At 40.2% G+C, this 15,310-nt stretch overlaps 1 protein-coding gene across 4 annotated transcripts in view; it reads right to left on the bottom strand.

The window, feature by feature from the left end:
* Nucleotides 1–919: 919 nt before the first annotated feature.
* SGCD (sarcoglycan delta) overlaps nt 920–15,310 on the bottom strand; it is a 1,061,368-nt gene continuing 1,046,977 nt past the window's right edge. For all 4 annotated transcript variants that reach the window (XM_010331598.2, XM_003943729.3, XM_010331597.3 and 1 more), the window contains 2 exons: nt 10,879–11,002; nt 920–9,379 (listed from right to left, as the gene is read on the bottom strand). In XM_010331598.2, the coding sequence (XP_010329900.1) occupies nt 9,206–9,379; nt 10,879–11,002 (298 nt within the window). In that variant the 3' untranslated portion in view covers nt 920–9,205. The remainder of the gene's footprint in view (nt 9,380–10,878; nt 11,003–15,310) is intronic.

Genomic DNA, 15,310 nt, shown 5'->3' on the forward strand with positions numbered 1-15,310 from the left:
GTGATTGTGAAGATCAACATATATATATATTATATATATATATATATATATATATATATATAAAATATATATATATATATTTGATTCTGTATAAACTTAAAAAATGTATATTAGCATTTTTAGGGCCCCAGATAGATAGGTAAATGGGTAAATCATAGTACAATGTAGGGTTATACAAAAAATCAGAACGAGTGAGAGAATCAAGGAAGAATAACAAGGGCGGCCGTGGAGAGAAGACAAGACAATACGTGGATGAGATTGCGAAGGATGATATCCTGGGGTGGGGGTGGTGCTAGATAGATACACATTCTAGGCAGATTCTAGCATGTCCACTGACTTGTCACTGTGGAAGGTCAGGAGAGATGAGGTGCTCAAAATGAATAATTGTGGGGAGTGGATCCACGTGGTTCTAACACGTTGCTTTTTTTCACCGATTGTCTCATCCATGGCTCCATCTAGGGGAGCAGGTGGGATGAGCATCTGACTCAAAGATGGCTTATTTGTAAGCTAACCAGGAGCGCTAAAGCAGCCTGGTTGAAAACGTTTTACCTAATAGGAACCAATCTGGCTTCCTTCTTCAAAAATAGAGAAGGGAATGGTGAAGAGGGAAGTGGTAAACTGTGGCCAGAGTAGCCTATACAGGTCATTAGAAAAGAAATTGAGGATGGCTGTTCCCTTGACATGCTCCACATCCTGGGGACTCACAAATTCCAGGCCATGTATTACCTTACAGTAAGCTCTCTTTTCATAAGGCAACCTGTGTGAATCTCTTCCCGAGAGCCAAAATGGCTTACCCAACCTATCAAAAAGATATGGAAGAGATGTTAATCTGAAAATTTATGTCTGAAGTAGAGTCAATAGGAGTGACTGATTTATTATCTGTGAGAGAGGAATTCCCTAAAGAAGTGGACAAGGGTACTTTCCTTCTTACCAATCATTATTTTTATTAATATACTTTACAAGACTGCAGTCGAAATAATATTAAATACAAATTTTTTATACAGAAAGTGTAATAAAGTTAAAATAGTTCCTTGTAATTCATAGCATTATTGCAATGCTTACAAAATTTTTGCATAGAGTGTGCAAGGATTGATGTTATTCAAAACAAAACTAAAATGCTCTTCTTACATCACACCCAAACCCAGAGAAAAACCAAACCAAACCAAAAATAACCCAAAGGCTCAACTCAATTGCTTTATGGGAATGGAGTTTCTTTTTCAAAATCTCCAAGCAAATGGGACTATTATGACCTCACCATTAATGTCTGTTAAGAACATCAGAATCTGGCTTCTTCAGAGGCGCATCTAACTAGCATAATGGTGGATGGCCTCTGCCTTTTCCTTCTAAAACACAACCTCCTTAAAGAAGTATGTTTCAGCTTCTTCATAATCTCAAAAAGGGAGAAACCTGACTGAGAGAGGTGGTTGATACATGAAAAACTTTGTTCCCCTCCTCATGGAGACAATAGATAAAAACTAAGTCAGTTTGGTGTTCACTAAATTTAGATGAGCCAACACTTCCCTTTACTTTTCTAGAATCTTCCATCTCTTCCAGAGAGCCAGATTTCTGGCTCTGGTGAGGTTAGTCTTGAGACCCTTTAATGATGATTTATTCTTGGCTTGCCATTTGGATGCTACACCATTAAAAAGAAATCCTTGACTGACTGACTGTAGAGTCTTTTTCATTCTTGGCTCATCCCTTTACTAAGGTTTTGTGGGGGGCGTTGAACCAGTCAAGGACTGGCACTGAGGCTGAGTCTTTTGGGTAGGGTGAGGAGCTCTATCCACATTCCTCCCAGAGGACCAGGTACTTGTTGTGGAAAAAGCACATGAGAGCAGAATGGACCCCAACTTCTTTGCTGCTGTGGCCCCCTAAGCTCTGGGTGAAGGCAGGTTGACAGCAGGGCTTTAAACAAGGGCATTCTGATTTCTAATCTGTTAGGATGATCCCTGGATGAGTTAATTCTTCAAAACAACTTGGTCTTTTAGCTCTTATGGATCAAAGCCTGATCTCTTTGCTTAGAAGATGAAAGCGTTCCAAAGGAACCAGGCTGTAAGGAACTTCAGATGCACTCATTTTCTCCTTTCCCAGTTGAAACACCACCAACCTCATTGCTGAATGTAGGAGGCCAGGGTCAAGGCTAAAGGGTGCCTCTTTAAAAATAAGAATTGGCAAAAGAGTCTCATTTCCAACTCAGATGAATTGGTAGTGATGGCCTGAGTGCTCTGGTGAGGAGAATTCTCCACTTGGGGAGAGGTATGGCCCATTAGTGATGGCTGCCAAGGTGTGGGGTTGAAGCCATTATAGAACCTGAGTGGTCAGCTCAGCTCTGACATTATATGCCTAAATGCAGTCAGTGAATCCCTGGTAGTTCTTTGTTATAGGGAAACAGAGACAATGATAAAAACAAGCTTTCTTTTCTTTGATCCCTCCCTTCAGTTTTGCCACAAGTAAAGGTAGAGAAGAATACTGACCAAATAGTGTAAAACATCTAAAGTACGATGTTTGTCTTTTGAAGGGAAGTATAAAGGAAAGAGATGTATGTGTGTGGAAATGCTGACTTGCTTAGCCATACCCACAGATGACTGAGTATTAAAATTTTCTCCTAAATGTGAGGCTAACCACCCAAGTATTTTCCAATCTATTTTTTTTTTAAAGCTTGACTTAAGAAGCACACACAGAGCAAATTAATTTTTTGGTGTTCTGGATTCTGTTATTCAGGGAGGTTTTCTACATTTTCACCTCGGGTATCTATACTTTAGTATGGATGCTGTCACTGTGAGAGGCTACAGAAAGCAGGGACATAGAAGTTCTATAGCCTCATCCGCCCAAGAAGATCTAGTTTAAAACCTAGTAGGGGACAAGTCCCAACAACTTAAAAAATAGTTCAACATGTGATGACTTTACAGCGGAGTGGTCAGGAGTTAAAACTACATTCCAGCTCTCTCATTTTCTAGCTAGTGGCTTTGGGCAAGTTTCTTAGACACTCCAAGCCTCAGTTTCCACATCTGTATGTTGGAACCCTATTAGAACCCAACTCAAAGGATTGTTTGGAGGATGAAATAAAAGAATGCATGTAAAATGTTTAGAGCGTAGTGCCTAGCAATAGCTCAGTGAATATTAATAAATATTCTTAACATTGAAGAATAGAATTCTGCCCATGTCTTAGGGTAAGCTTTAGCTCCAGGAAAATCTCTTTGAGGTTTTACAAGATTTTGTGGGATGGTTCTTTTTGGGGAGAAGTTTCATAGATTTGCTCAGATTGTCAAAAGAATCTAGGGCCCCCCAAAATGTTAGAAACTCATGAATTAGATGAATCTGGGAACTAGAGAAACACTGTCTTCCTTCACTGTCTTCTTCCTGCCCTCAGACAATCCTTTTGCTACAGGGTTGACCCTAATAGACCAGTTTGGAATTCCTCATTTTATGAAATTCTGAGCTACCTCTGATTTCACCAAAAATCCCCAAATGTAGAAGTAGGCTGTGAAGACATTGGAAGGTGAGGGACTGTTAGACAACTCTAGGCATGTGGAGTAGATTTTAGATCAAGCAGATGTTTTCTTTTGTCTTCTCCCAAAGAAGCTGGCCTCATAATTGTGTTGTTAAGCTGACCTTAGCTAATGTTCAGTGATGAAGCCAAATTAACTCACTCACCAGTGAGGCTGTCCACATGCCTAATGAGGCATTTGGAACCCCACTCTGCTTCCTGTTGCAACAGGTGGATTTAGACCCTAAACATGCTTCTTGCTTACAGTGACTTTTTCTTCGTTCTATTTCACTTGCAAATCTCAAAATGGGTGCTGATTTTTATTACTGCTTGCTGGGCTAAAGTTGAGGAGCAGCAGTGAGCACTGCTGTTGGAAGGTTTGAGACTGTTGATTGATGGATTTGATAGCATCGTTAATACTGTATTATGACATCACACTATTGCATCAAGGGCTCGTGACATTCTTGTTCTCTGTCAAATGAGGATGCTAATTTCCTACTATTCTGTCAGTATCTACAAAAGAAAGGTAGGGGGAGAACCAAAGAAAATAGCACATGTGAGCATGGGTTGCCCCAAAAGTTTGTATGTGTGCTCTAACAATACTCAAAAAGAAGACCTCCCACAAGTCATTATTTTCCCTTTGCCATTCGGACCTGCCTTGAGAAATTTCAAGGACTCCATTATGAAGAAAGCTTTTAAGAGCCATAGAAATCTCATTGCTTTTGAAAGTGCGAACGCATGTGGTGTGCTGTGCTGTGCTGGCTGAAGCAGCAGGCTTCAGACCGCTTTATCTCTTATCAGTGGCTTGGCTTTGTGCATGAGAAATTCAGAGGCAACTGTATAATTTTAAATTCCGATTACCACAAAGAAAGAGATGCATCTGACATCCCAATGCCGTAGCTTTGACTATTTTAATGGAGATATGTTGGAACTAGGGGAACCTTCCACCAAGAAGATAGTGATGAAAGAGCGCGACAGATATTTTATCTTTGAGATAAAAGGCCTGTTTTCGAAGGTTGTTTCTTTTATTATAACTTTTTCCTGATCTGCTACTAGGGCACCATGCAAATGTATCATTCTAGGAGTTGTTTCCTTATCCTTTTTGTGCCTAAGATTTCTTTGGACAGGGGGAAGAGGGAGAACTAACTGGTCTTGTTTAATGAAATTTTTTATCTTTCATGGAGCCTTGAAACATCGGTATGGATCTATTTACCTCTTTGGTCCAAACCTCATGCTACTTTTGGCCTAAAATAAACAAAGAAAGATCCTCTGATTTAGCTGCTGCTAAGGGCAGTGTTGCCAATTTAATTTTATTTCAGCTGTTTCCAAATAAATGGCCGAGGGATTCCCTTAAGTGCCTTTGATTAGGGTCTGGTAAATGGGGGTCATTTACATTTAAAAAATCCTTCCTCCTTATCATGAATACTCATACTTCCAAAGAGTTATCCATAGCTGATACTTTTTTGTTTGTTTGCTTTTTAAACTTCATATTGAAGTTTCAAAAGATGTCTTTTTTGTTGTTGTTTGCATCCTTCTACACCACAGAACAAAGACCCAGCTTCTTAGACATAAAACCAAACTGGCATTCATCTGGTCCCTCCCAGAATCATCTTGATGAAAAGAATTTTACTGTATTTTTCTGTTCCCATGTATATTAAGATGCTTTTTCCAATACTTCTGATTATTTATAATTCCCACTAACCCTTCAAGCCTGGTGTGGCTTGAACAATAAGTAGAGTGGCAATGTTGATAACTGAAGTGATGGAGGAGAAAAAGACATGTTAAGTAAAAAATATTCTCCAGAGGACCATGGAATGGGCATACCTGTGGACTATGGGAGGGTGAGGTGGAAAACTTTATATGAATATAGACAGCAGAAATAGTCTCTACAAGAAAGAGATTCTCAGGGTAAACCATAGGTCCCCTACTTCACTTCTCATTACACAATGATGCTGGACTGCAGGACTTGGTATGTATCTGTCTATGAAGGGTCTTGGAAGATCATAACTTTCCTTTTCCACTAGGCTTCCCCTAATTCTGTCCTCCCTGTTCCCAGGAATCTTCTGAGCCTCTGTTTCTCTGGCAGGTGAATCGCTTACTTCCACATGGCTTGGAAAGCAGGCTTTCCAAATGTAGGGTAAGGAAGGACTTCCTTCCTGAAACACTTTGCCAAGTAACTATATTCCCAAGCCTACACAGAAACATAAGCTTACTCCCTGCTGTTGGGAAATGTGCGTTCTTTCCTGCTCTCTCGAATGCATACCACAAAAACCTCTAGGTCAGGGGTCAGCAAACTTTGTAAAGGACTAAATAGTATTCTATGCTTTGTGGGCTACATAGTCTCTGACACAACTACTTGACCCTGCTGCTGTAGTGTAAAATCAGAAAACATGTAAACGAATGTATGTGGCTATGTGACAATAAAACTTTATTGACAGGAAAAGGTGGTGAGTCAGATTTTTTTCTCAGTGGTAGTTTGCTGACCTCTGCTCTAGGATCAAACCTCAAGCAAACTTTGGTCTACGGTTGCTGGATATGCTATTTCTATCCATAGAGAAAATGACCTGAAGGATGATCAAAGCCACTTCAAGTTTATAACATTTATACCTTGGATAACAAAGCAATTATAAAGCCACATGTCAGGCTTTTACCTTGGTAGATGTCACCATAAGGGCTTTTGAAAGCCTCTGTGATACTTGAATAGTTTCCTAAGACTTCTATGAATTCTTGAGCAGATATCAAATAGAAGTAAATGTTGAATGTATTTGGAAATCAGTTTTTAATTTGTAAAAATCTTCTGAACAATATTAACATACTATAACTTCTAGTATATTGAAGGTTCATTTGAACTCTTTGTTATGATACCATCTGTTTAATATACCCAAAGGTGTGATTGTCTAGAAAATATCACATATAAAGATTAGAAAGAATTTCATTTTTTAAAAAGTAGGTGTTAGTAGATTTTAATGTAAAAGCTTTTCTTCCCACCCAAGAATTCAGGTAAAATTTTTTCTCATGATCATGGACAAATATTCTAGTTTGAGGGTGTTGGGATAAAAAGATGTACATTGAGAAACTTAGAATGCATTTTACTACCAATTTCTGAAATCTGAACTGAAATACATAATTTAAGCCATACCAAATTTCCTGCTTATTACTTTGTATATTGTGGTCACTTAGCATAAATGAAAAATAGAATTTTATCGTATCTGTTCCCAACAGGTATGTGATTTATACTGTTGATTGTTCTTATTTTTATTGTATTTGTGATCTCATCACCCTTAGGATTAAATTTTGCATGTGGAATCACACCAGTCTTTTTTATTTGCATAAAACATCTGGTGCTAACCTCATTCTTTCATGTAGTGATTAGAACAATATCTAAGGAAAATGTTCTGGGGACTTTTTGCTCTTTTGTCATCCAAAGATAATGAACTTGAGATGGCAAAATGCAGAGTGTCTTCTTAAAAAACAATCACCCATCTTAACCTATCTGGCCACAAACGACCTCGTAGCTATTATTGTTTATCTGAATGATATGGGGTAGGTGATCCTAGTAGCCAAGGAGGGCCTTTCCTGGCTTGGAAAAACCCCCTATTGATACATACAGATTCTGACAGCATGGCCCTGTGGGATATTAATTCTACAGATCCAGAGTAATCTGATGTCTTTTATGGTTTTCCTTTTTGGACCCTAGTGCTGCAAACCAACCAATCACTGGGTCTCACCCTAAGAATGACCAGCCCAACTCTCTGGATGAAATACTGAGCGAGAGTGCTCAGAGTGAGTTTGGGGTCTGGATGCCAAAAGCAACATCACTGGTTCATCACTGGCCAGGCTAGGACCCATCCCCCATCCCCCACCATCTACTTGTAAGTGACCGAGCAACACACAGCTTGCTTTTACATCTGTGTGTGCAAATCTCAGCCTGACGCTTGAGTGTCATCTCAAAAAAATATCAGATCTTTTATTTATCTCCTGTACAAAACACCGCCTGCTTGTAAAGTAAGAAAAATTAAAACCTCGCTGAGGGAAAAGTAAAACAAACCCGAATGCCACCCAGGCCTACAAATACAATTTCATTTAGACTTGCAGGGCCACTGCTTTCCAAATGGCATCCAGGACAGTCTAAGCCAGCGATGAGTTCATTCTGGGCTCCTGAGAGTCCTCATCTGCCAACCATTTGGTTTATCTATCAGCTGTTAAGATGTCCAGTCATAACTAAGTCATCCTCCTCCAATCTCCCAAAATAAACTATAGGTAACGAGATAAATTAGATGTGCTTCTCCTTGCTGAGTGCATTGACTTAAGGCATAGGCACATTTCCTCCTCTTTGAACAGAGATGGTGTAATCCCCTGTCCCAGCACAAGAGCTGGCCAGGGTGACCCTGGAGCATGATGATGAAGGTGGGGTGATGAGAGGTAGCTGATGGCGGGAATTCAGGTGCTGCTTCTACATACAGGGGAGGAGGTACTGCTGGGCCCCACGGGACACAGTGATTCTCATAAAGACACTTGACTTAGTTTATATTATCTTTCAGTGAGCAATTCTGGTGGCACGTAGTGCTTCTTAGAGAAAGCACATTAGTGGATTTAGGAATATGAATATCCCAGGACAAATATAAGAAGATCAAAGTCAGAGAGTTTGTGCATGCCTTTAAAAATAAAGGACATGTTTTTACATTACCCACCAATCGCAAGAAACATAGTAAGCATAATTAGGTTCCTGATGCTACTCTTAATTAGACATCCAGGCTTCTCTTGGAGTAGGAGTTCTGCTCTTGGGGATTTTGAATAACCTGATTATTGTGTGTTGAAATATACTGGATAAAGTCAGAAGTGGGAACAGAACAGCTTTTAAGCCATTTTTCCTTTAAACAGAGACATATCACCCATTTGTTCATTGCCTGTCAGCCCACTGAGTAGTTTCCAGCTGACTGAGGAACAGCTGTTATCTTATTTTGTGCTGATTTACAGCTCCTAATTTGATTGTGGGAGAGTCCGGGAGTTTGAGGGAGCAAGACAGCAGAAGTTGGATGAGTAGTTCAAAATGTGCTGAAATTCATCCTCCTCATTCATTCAACTACAAAAACCTCAATATGTTTGGCTGCCAAGGTAGGGCAGCCATTTTGGGTTCCTGTGGCTGACTTCTACAGCGTTGCCAGTCCCTACCTTGAAGAGGAGGAGGTTAGCCAGCTTTACTAAAGCTAAAACAGGAAACCAAATGCCTATTTTTGATACAAAGGTCTCAGAGCTTGAGTGCAGCTTTGAGATTCCCGCCATCACTCCCTCACAATGACACTAAGGGAGAAGATACATGGCTGCTCAAACATCTAGATGAAGCTCGTCAGTGTCGAACATGCTGTGTGATTCTGAATAGTCTGGGGAATGTTAGGACGGATGTGTATTTAGATTTTTGTCACGTAGGTGGTGGGGATGGGATGGAAAATGACAGTGGCTATCACAGGGTCACCCATGGTTCCTTTTGTACTGAAACCTCATTTTATACAGAGGATATATATATTTATTTATATATATTTATATATATTTATATCCACCCACATATGCAAACACACTCAAGCGCACACACACACGCATACACACACACAAAAGGTCTTTGATAGGCTTTCTGTGTTCTAGTAAAAATAGCTGGCAGCCAGCGTCTAAAGCCAAAAAAAGGCCTTGATGCTGCTGACAATGTCCACTATGGATAGTCTTTCAGAGGCAGACACTTGTGTTTATCTGACAAGTGGACCCAGCTCCTGCCTGAGACAGGAATAATCTCCCATTGGCGCAGACGCAGATCTCGAAGACCTTCTGCCTCGCTCCTGTAGGCGTGTAGGATCCATGAGGCAGCCTAGGTAGTTTGATTTTCGCAGCATCTAACTTAATCTAAAGAGAGAATGGGAAGGAGAGGATCAGTCAGAGGCTGTCATCTCTTCTCTTGACATTCAGAAACAGCAAATGAATGTTCAACTTAAATCTAATGAGCACAGGTTATGTGTTGATTGTTTTTGGTACTGAGGATTTGGACACGAACAAGACAACATCTCTTCACAGAAGCTTAAATTCTAGCAAGATAATGCTGCACTGGTGTATGTTAGCATTTTGTGAAAGAATGTCACACAGAATGTGAATGGAGTCCTTAAGTTGAATAACTGTGAAAATGCAGCATTTAACAATTTTCTTTACTATGGACTTCTGAGATCCTACTACGACTGTGTACAAGGTGAGTGTTCAAGAAGAGAATAGAGTAGGTAACATTTTCCAACTTTTAAATGCTAGTGAGCCTTTCTGCTTTTTTTTCTTTTTCTAACAATTTATGGGCCAATAGTCTATAGAATATACTTTGAGAAGAACATGCCTATAAAAATAAGCAGTGGTGGAAGGTGCCATTAGATTTATGATTACAACTGATTCCTCCAGAGTTCAAATTCTGACAGCTATAAACTGCATATGTGAAGTAGTCACTATTTTTATATGTGTGGTTTGCAGTTTGTGGCTGCTTGAAGAGGCAGTTTTAATAATTGAATGCTCTGACTATCTCTTCTAAAACAAAATAGCACATGCCATACCAATCAAAAGGGGGACTTTTATATCCACAGAGTGGATGTACAGAAGCAGGTAGAGACTAATAACCACTCTCATTGAATAGTCAGGTGGAACAGCATTTTTCTTACCAAAAAAAAAAAAAACCCAGAATTTTTACTCTTATTTTTATGATTAAGTAGCAGAGTTCACTTTGGAACACTTTGAAGGCATTTTTAAAAGTTTACAGACAAATAATATTTTGGGGGTGGGTGGCAATTGGCTTGTCTTGCTTGCAAAAACACAAGCAACATTTCTGTTCACCCAACCGTGACTGTGTTAGCCTAAGAGAATAAATATCTGCACTGTTTCATTCCCTTGTTGCCTAGTCTCATCCTATTAAGTATTGGCTTGTTCTGATTGGGACAGCTGTTCAATCTGCCTCCTCATTTCCAATGAAAACAGAAACATGTGACACAAAGTAACAACAAGTAAATTAAGTTCATCTTTAGCCAGATGTGTATAATATATACAGCTTAATTATGTTGACTAACAAAATCTTATTTTAAGGTGACAAGAGAGAATTTGAAAATGGCATTCATTTTTTTATGGTCATGTAATTCTGTACTTGGAATACATGCCATTATCTCTGCATTTTGCAAATAAATCATCACGCTGATGGATTGTGGGTTTGGCTGGTAATCATGCTGTTCAGTTAATTGTTTCAGAAATAAAACCTGCTTGGCTCCTTTCGTTGTTTCAACTCCGAGGCCAACCAGATATGGGAAGGGTTGGCCTGTTGGAGGGATGGGTTGGCCTACGGAGCTGTAGCTCTTTGAACGTCTGTCCTTCTCACCCCTCACCTCTCCATCTTTGGATTCCAGTCTCAGCTCTGTCCTGCAGGTGGCTTCCATATTGCCAGCTTCTGCATTGATTTCTACTCCTTTTGGGGCCTCCATCACTAGAGACCGGGTTGGGGACTCCAACCTGAAAAACACATGACGACAAATAAAGATCCCTTTGTCTTTTTAATAAATACAAAAGGAAGTTTATGCTCTAGGACATTGACAGAGCATTTCAATATGTGATCAGAGAATTTTTTAAAGTTTTGCTTTACACACCTGGTCAAGTTTATGACAGGGAACAAAATAGGTCTAGGCTTTATCTTCATTGCATTTTACAAAGGCTGTAAGGAAGGTGTTCTAGGATCCTGGTTTCATTTTATCTTATATCCAGTTGTTGTTTTATTGGTATAATTAATCAAACTCTTATATAAGCTTTTTTTTTTCCTTCTTTTTTTGTAAGAGTAAGGCAATCCTGGATCTAAACTGAGCTTCCTGGAATTGGTAGGTATCCCTTCTACTTTGTCCTGCTTTTCTGTCTTCCATAGAGGCAGAATCAGATAGAGGTTAAGAAAATGGGTCTAGGAGTCCAGTGTGCTTGGAGTGAAGCCATGGGGTGGACACTAAATGACTCTGGCAGTCTTTTTTCCTTGACTTCCTCTTTCCTTTCTAAAATTTCTTAAGGCCCTAGTTCCTCATCTATAAAGTGCTTCAAAAGTGCCTGACACAATAGACATGCAAATATGTGTTATATAATACTATTACTGCTGTTACTATTGTTATAATACCAGCCAATCATAATGAAGCCTCAGGCCTTAACCTTCAATGCAGCTGTCATTTCTGCATTGCAGAAAGGGTCAGTGGTTGCCAGGGGCTGGGGAGGGGAGGTGGTCTGACTGTAAAGGGATAAGACTGACGGCATAAGAAAAACATGTTTTGGGTGATGGAACTTGATGGCAAGGGTGGTGACAGGTCTCTGCGTATTTGTGAAAACTTTCAGATGAGTGAATTTTATGGTATGTAAGATAAAAAATAAATTGAGAGGAGAATCAGCCACATTCTATGCTAATTATGATGGCAAAACAAGATAATACTCCTCAGAAAGCTTTTTGCCTAATTCATATAATAAGAAAAAAATTAAAACTCAACCATCCCCTAAATATTCTAGATTTTATTTTCATTTTTCTTAGAAGCAGGGTCTCACCCTGTTGCTGTTTCAAATTCCTGTGCTTAAGTGATCCTCTCGCCTCAGCCTCCTGAATGGCTGGGCATGTGCCACCACGTGCCATTGATTTTTTTTTTTTTAATTGCATTTTAGGTTTTGGGGTACATGTGATGAACATGCAAGATTGTTGCATAGGTACACACATGGCAGTGTGCTTTGCTTCCTTCCGTCCCCTCACCTGTATCTGTCATTTCTCCCCATGCTATCTCTTCCCACCTCCCCACCCCCCCGCCCCTCCCCCATTTCCCCCCAACGGATCCCAGTGTGTAGTGCTCCCCTCCCTGTGTCCATGTGTTCTCATTGTTCAACACCTGCCTATGAGCGAGAATATACGGTGTTTGATTTTCTGCTCTTGTGTCAGTTTGCTGTGATTTTTAAATTTTCTGTTAAGATGGGGTTTTGCTATGTTGCCCAGGCTGGTCTCAGATTCCTGGGCTCAAGTCATCTTCCCTCCTTGGCCTCTCTAAGTGCTGGCATTACAAGCCTGAACCATCATACCCAATTGATTTTAATGCTATTACCAGATAGGAATGTATGAAGATCCTCCTCTCTGTTACAAAGAAAGTATCCTAACTTAGGAACAGAGACCTCAGCAGTGGTTCTCAAAACACTGTGATCCAGACCCATTTCCCGAGTTTAATTTCTGTGCTTCTGACTGTTAAAAAGAAACGTCATTCTCCTTGCCCACTGCTGACTCTCTGTTCTGTTTTGTCATTGCCTCTGGGTAGGGTAAAGCCTCTTGGGCCTCAGTAAGTGGCAAACAGAGCAAACTGACCAGTGAGACCCACCATGGAGCAGCCCCCAGCCACATTATACAAACACCAAGAGAGAGCTCATCCATATTTCTGGGGTCAAGGTTCTTGAGGACTGCTTCTAGGCACCAGCCTTCTCCCTTGATTTTTTTTTTTTGCTCTACAATGACTCAACTAAAAGTCATCATGAGCAGCAACAGTCCTGGAGTACTTAGGAAAGGATTGGCCTGAGTTTCTTTGTAAAAAATTCTTTCTTCTGTGGCCTCACTCCTTTGTGTGTGGCAAAAATGCCCCACTCCCCACCTCCCCTCCTCTAAAGACCTTCACCAGGTTGTGCTGGACCAGGTGCCCTTCTGCCCATTATTGTGGTTCACCTCATTTGCATTCACTTTGATAATGTCAGTGCAACAGGGAGCAGGGGTCTTATTAGCAGGAGGAGATGGGCAACAGAAAGTGATGTCTGTGCAGTACAGCCTGGTCTGGAACCTTAATCCAACTCCGTGGAGCTGCCCCTGTGCTCTTGACTCCCTCTCCCTTTTGAGTTATGAAGATGGTTTCTGCCACTCTCTATTTTTCGACTCCTATACCGTCTGACTGATGTACACAGTTTTTCCTAGGTTTTCTAAAGACGACTTCCGTTTCCACTAATGCTGATACCTTTCTCTTTGTAGCATGGGTTTGCACTCTTAAAATACCATCTGCACACCCCTTATCAGTGGCAATGCCATCATCTCCTTTCTCCAGGTGAGAGTCCTCCTGTCATCTTTTCTCTTTCTTCCTTTTTCCCTCCCTCCCTTATTTCATTAATTAACTCAGCTTTTAAGTCAGAACTTCTCCATTCTCAGAATCAAACCGGGGACTGGCCACTAAATGATCATGGGCAAATTTTTCTTCCTTTCCCTCCTCTTTTCTTCCAAAAATTTCTTAGAATGATTCTCAAATGTGAGCATCAGAATCACTGGGAGGGCTTGTGGAAGAGTCACCTCTAACCTGGACTACTGTAACTGTTCTCCCAAGTTTTGTCTCTAATTTTTCCTTTTTCCCAATGAACTTCTCACAAAAATATATCTTCCTGAAGTAAGTTTTGAATATGTTACTTATCAAAACTTGTAGAATATGTTCTACAAGTTCCTTAGGAGAGATCTGAACTCCATTTGGAATTTGTTCTGATCTGTTCTGCTCTCTTATTTCTTGCCATAAACATCAGTTATATTTTATTGAGAGTTTACTAGGTGGTGACACTGCTAAGGGGTTTACATGTGTTACCTCGTTTAATCCTCACCAAAATCTATCAATCTGGTGTTTCTGTACTCCTGATTATACAAACAAGGAATCAAAGCTACAGTGACTTGCTCATGGCTATCCTTCTAGTAAAATGGCAGAATCAAGATTTGAAATGAATTTAGTGGACTCTAGAGCCAGTATTTGTTTACTATACCATATTAGTTCCAGAAAAACTGTATTTCTTTCCATCTGTTGTATCTTCACCCCTATTTTCTGTAATTCTTTTTTCAAGAAATGAATGCTTACATTTATAAAACCAATCTATGTAAACAATAGTGAGATAATAGTACTACATATGGCTGAGTGGTGCATACTTCATGTTATTCAGTATTTCTCATAAGTTATTTAAACAGTCTACATCAGCAATATCAAATTTAGGATATTTGGAATTGTTCACACTTGGCACATAGAGTTCAAAGTGAATGATTCAGTATAAACACAATAGTTTGGGGAAGAAGAAAGCTTGAAGTAGAAAAAAGTATGGAGCTTACGGAACTTGATCAGATGCAGGACTGACTGGCATTTCAGACAGGTATTAGAATTCCCTTTATTCCTGCCTACTCCCTAGGCCTCTGAGATTAGCAGGAGGGACCCAGGCTGGAGGGGCAGGCTCAGAAATGACTCCTGCCTTTCCCCTCATCTCAGCCATGAAGGAACCAGGGCGCTGAGACAGGATGCTACTCTGAAAGTGTTGTATTGTGAAAGGCTGCAACACAACAGAGATGATGATTTCCTGGAAGCAGAGACAAAAAAGTTAACAGGCTTTCTGTTGTATAGTCCAGCTTAATGTCCTTTGATGTTCAGGCAGACTTAACAGACTTTGTTCACATGCTGATCTTTCCACTGAGATAAAGCTCCTTGATGTGGTTTGGCTGTGTCCCCACCCGAATCTCAGCTCATATTGTAGTTCCCATAATCCCCAAGTGTCATGGGGGAGGCTTGGTGGGAGGTAATTGAATCAGGGGATGGTTATTCCTACGATTTTCTCATGATAGTGCATTCTCATGAGATCTGATGGTTTTATAAGGGTCTTTCCCCCTTTGGTTGGTACTTCTCTTTCCTGCCACCTTGTGAAGAAGGTTCCTCGCTTCTCCTTAACCTTCCGCCATGAATGTAAGTTTCCTCAGGCCTCCCCAGCCTTGGGGAACTGTGAGTCAACTAAACATCTTTTCTTTATAAATTACCCAGCCTT

The sequence above is a fragment of the Saimiri boliviensis genome, chromosome 1 (genome assembly GCF_048565385.1).
Source record: "Saimiri boliviensis isolate mSaiBol1 chromosome 1, mSaiBol1.pri, whole genome shotgun sequence".
Taxonomy (NCBI): Eukaryota; Metazoa; Chordata; class Mammalia; order Primates; family Cebidae; genus Saimiri; species Saimiri boliviensis.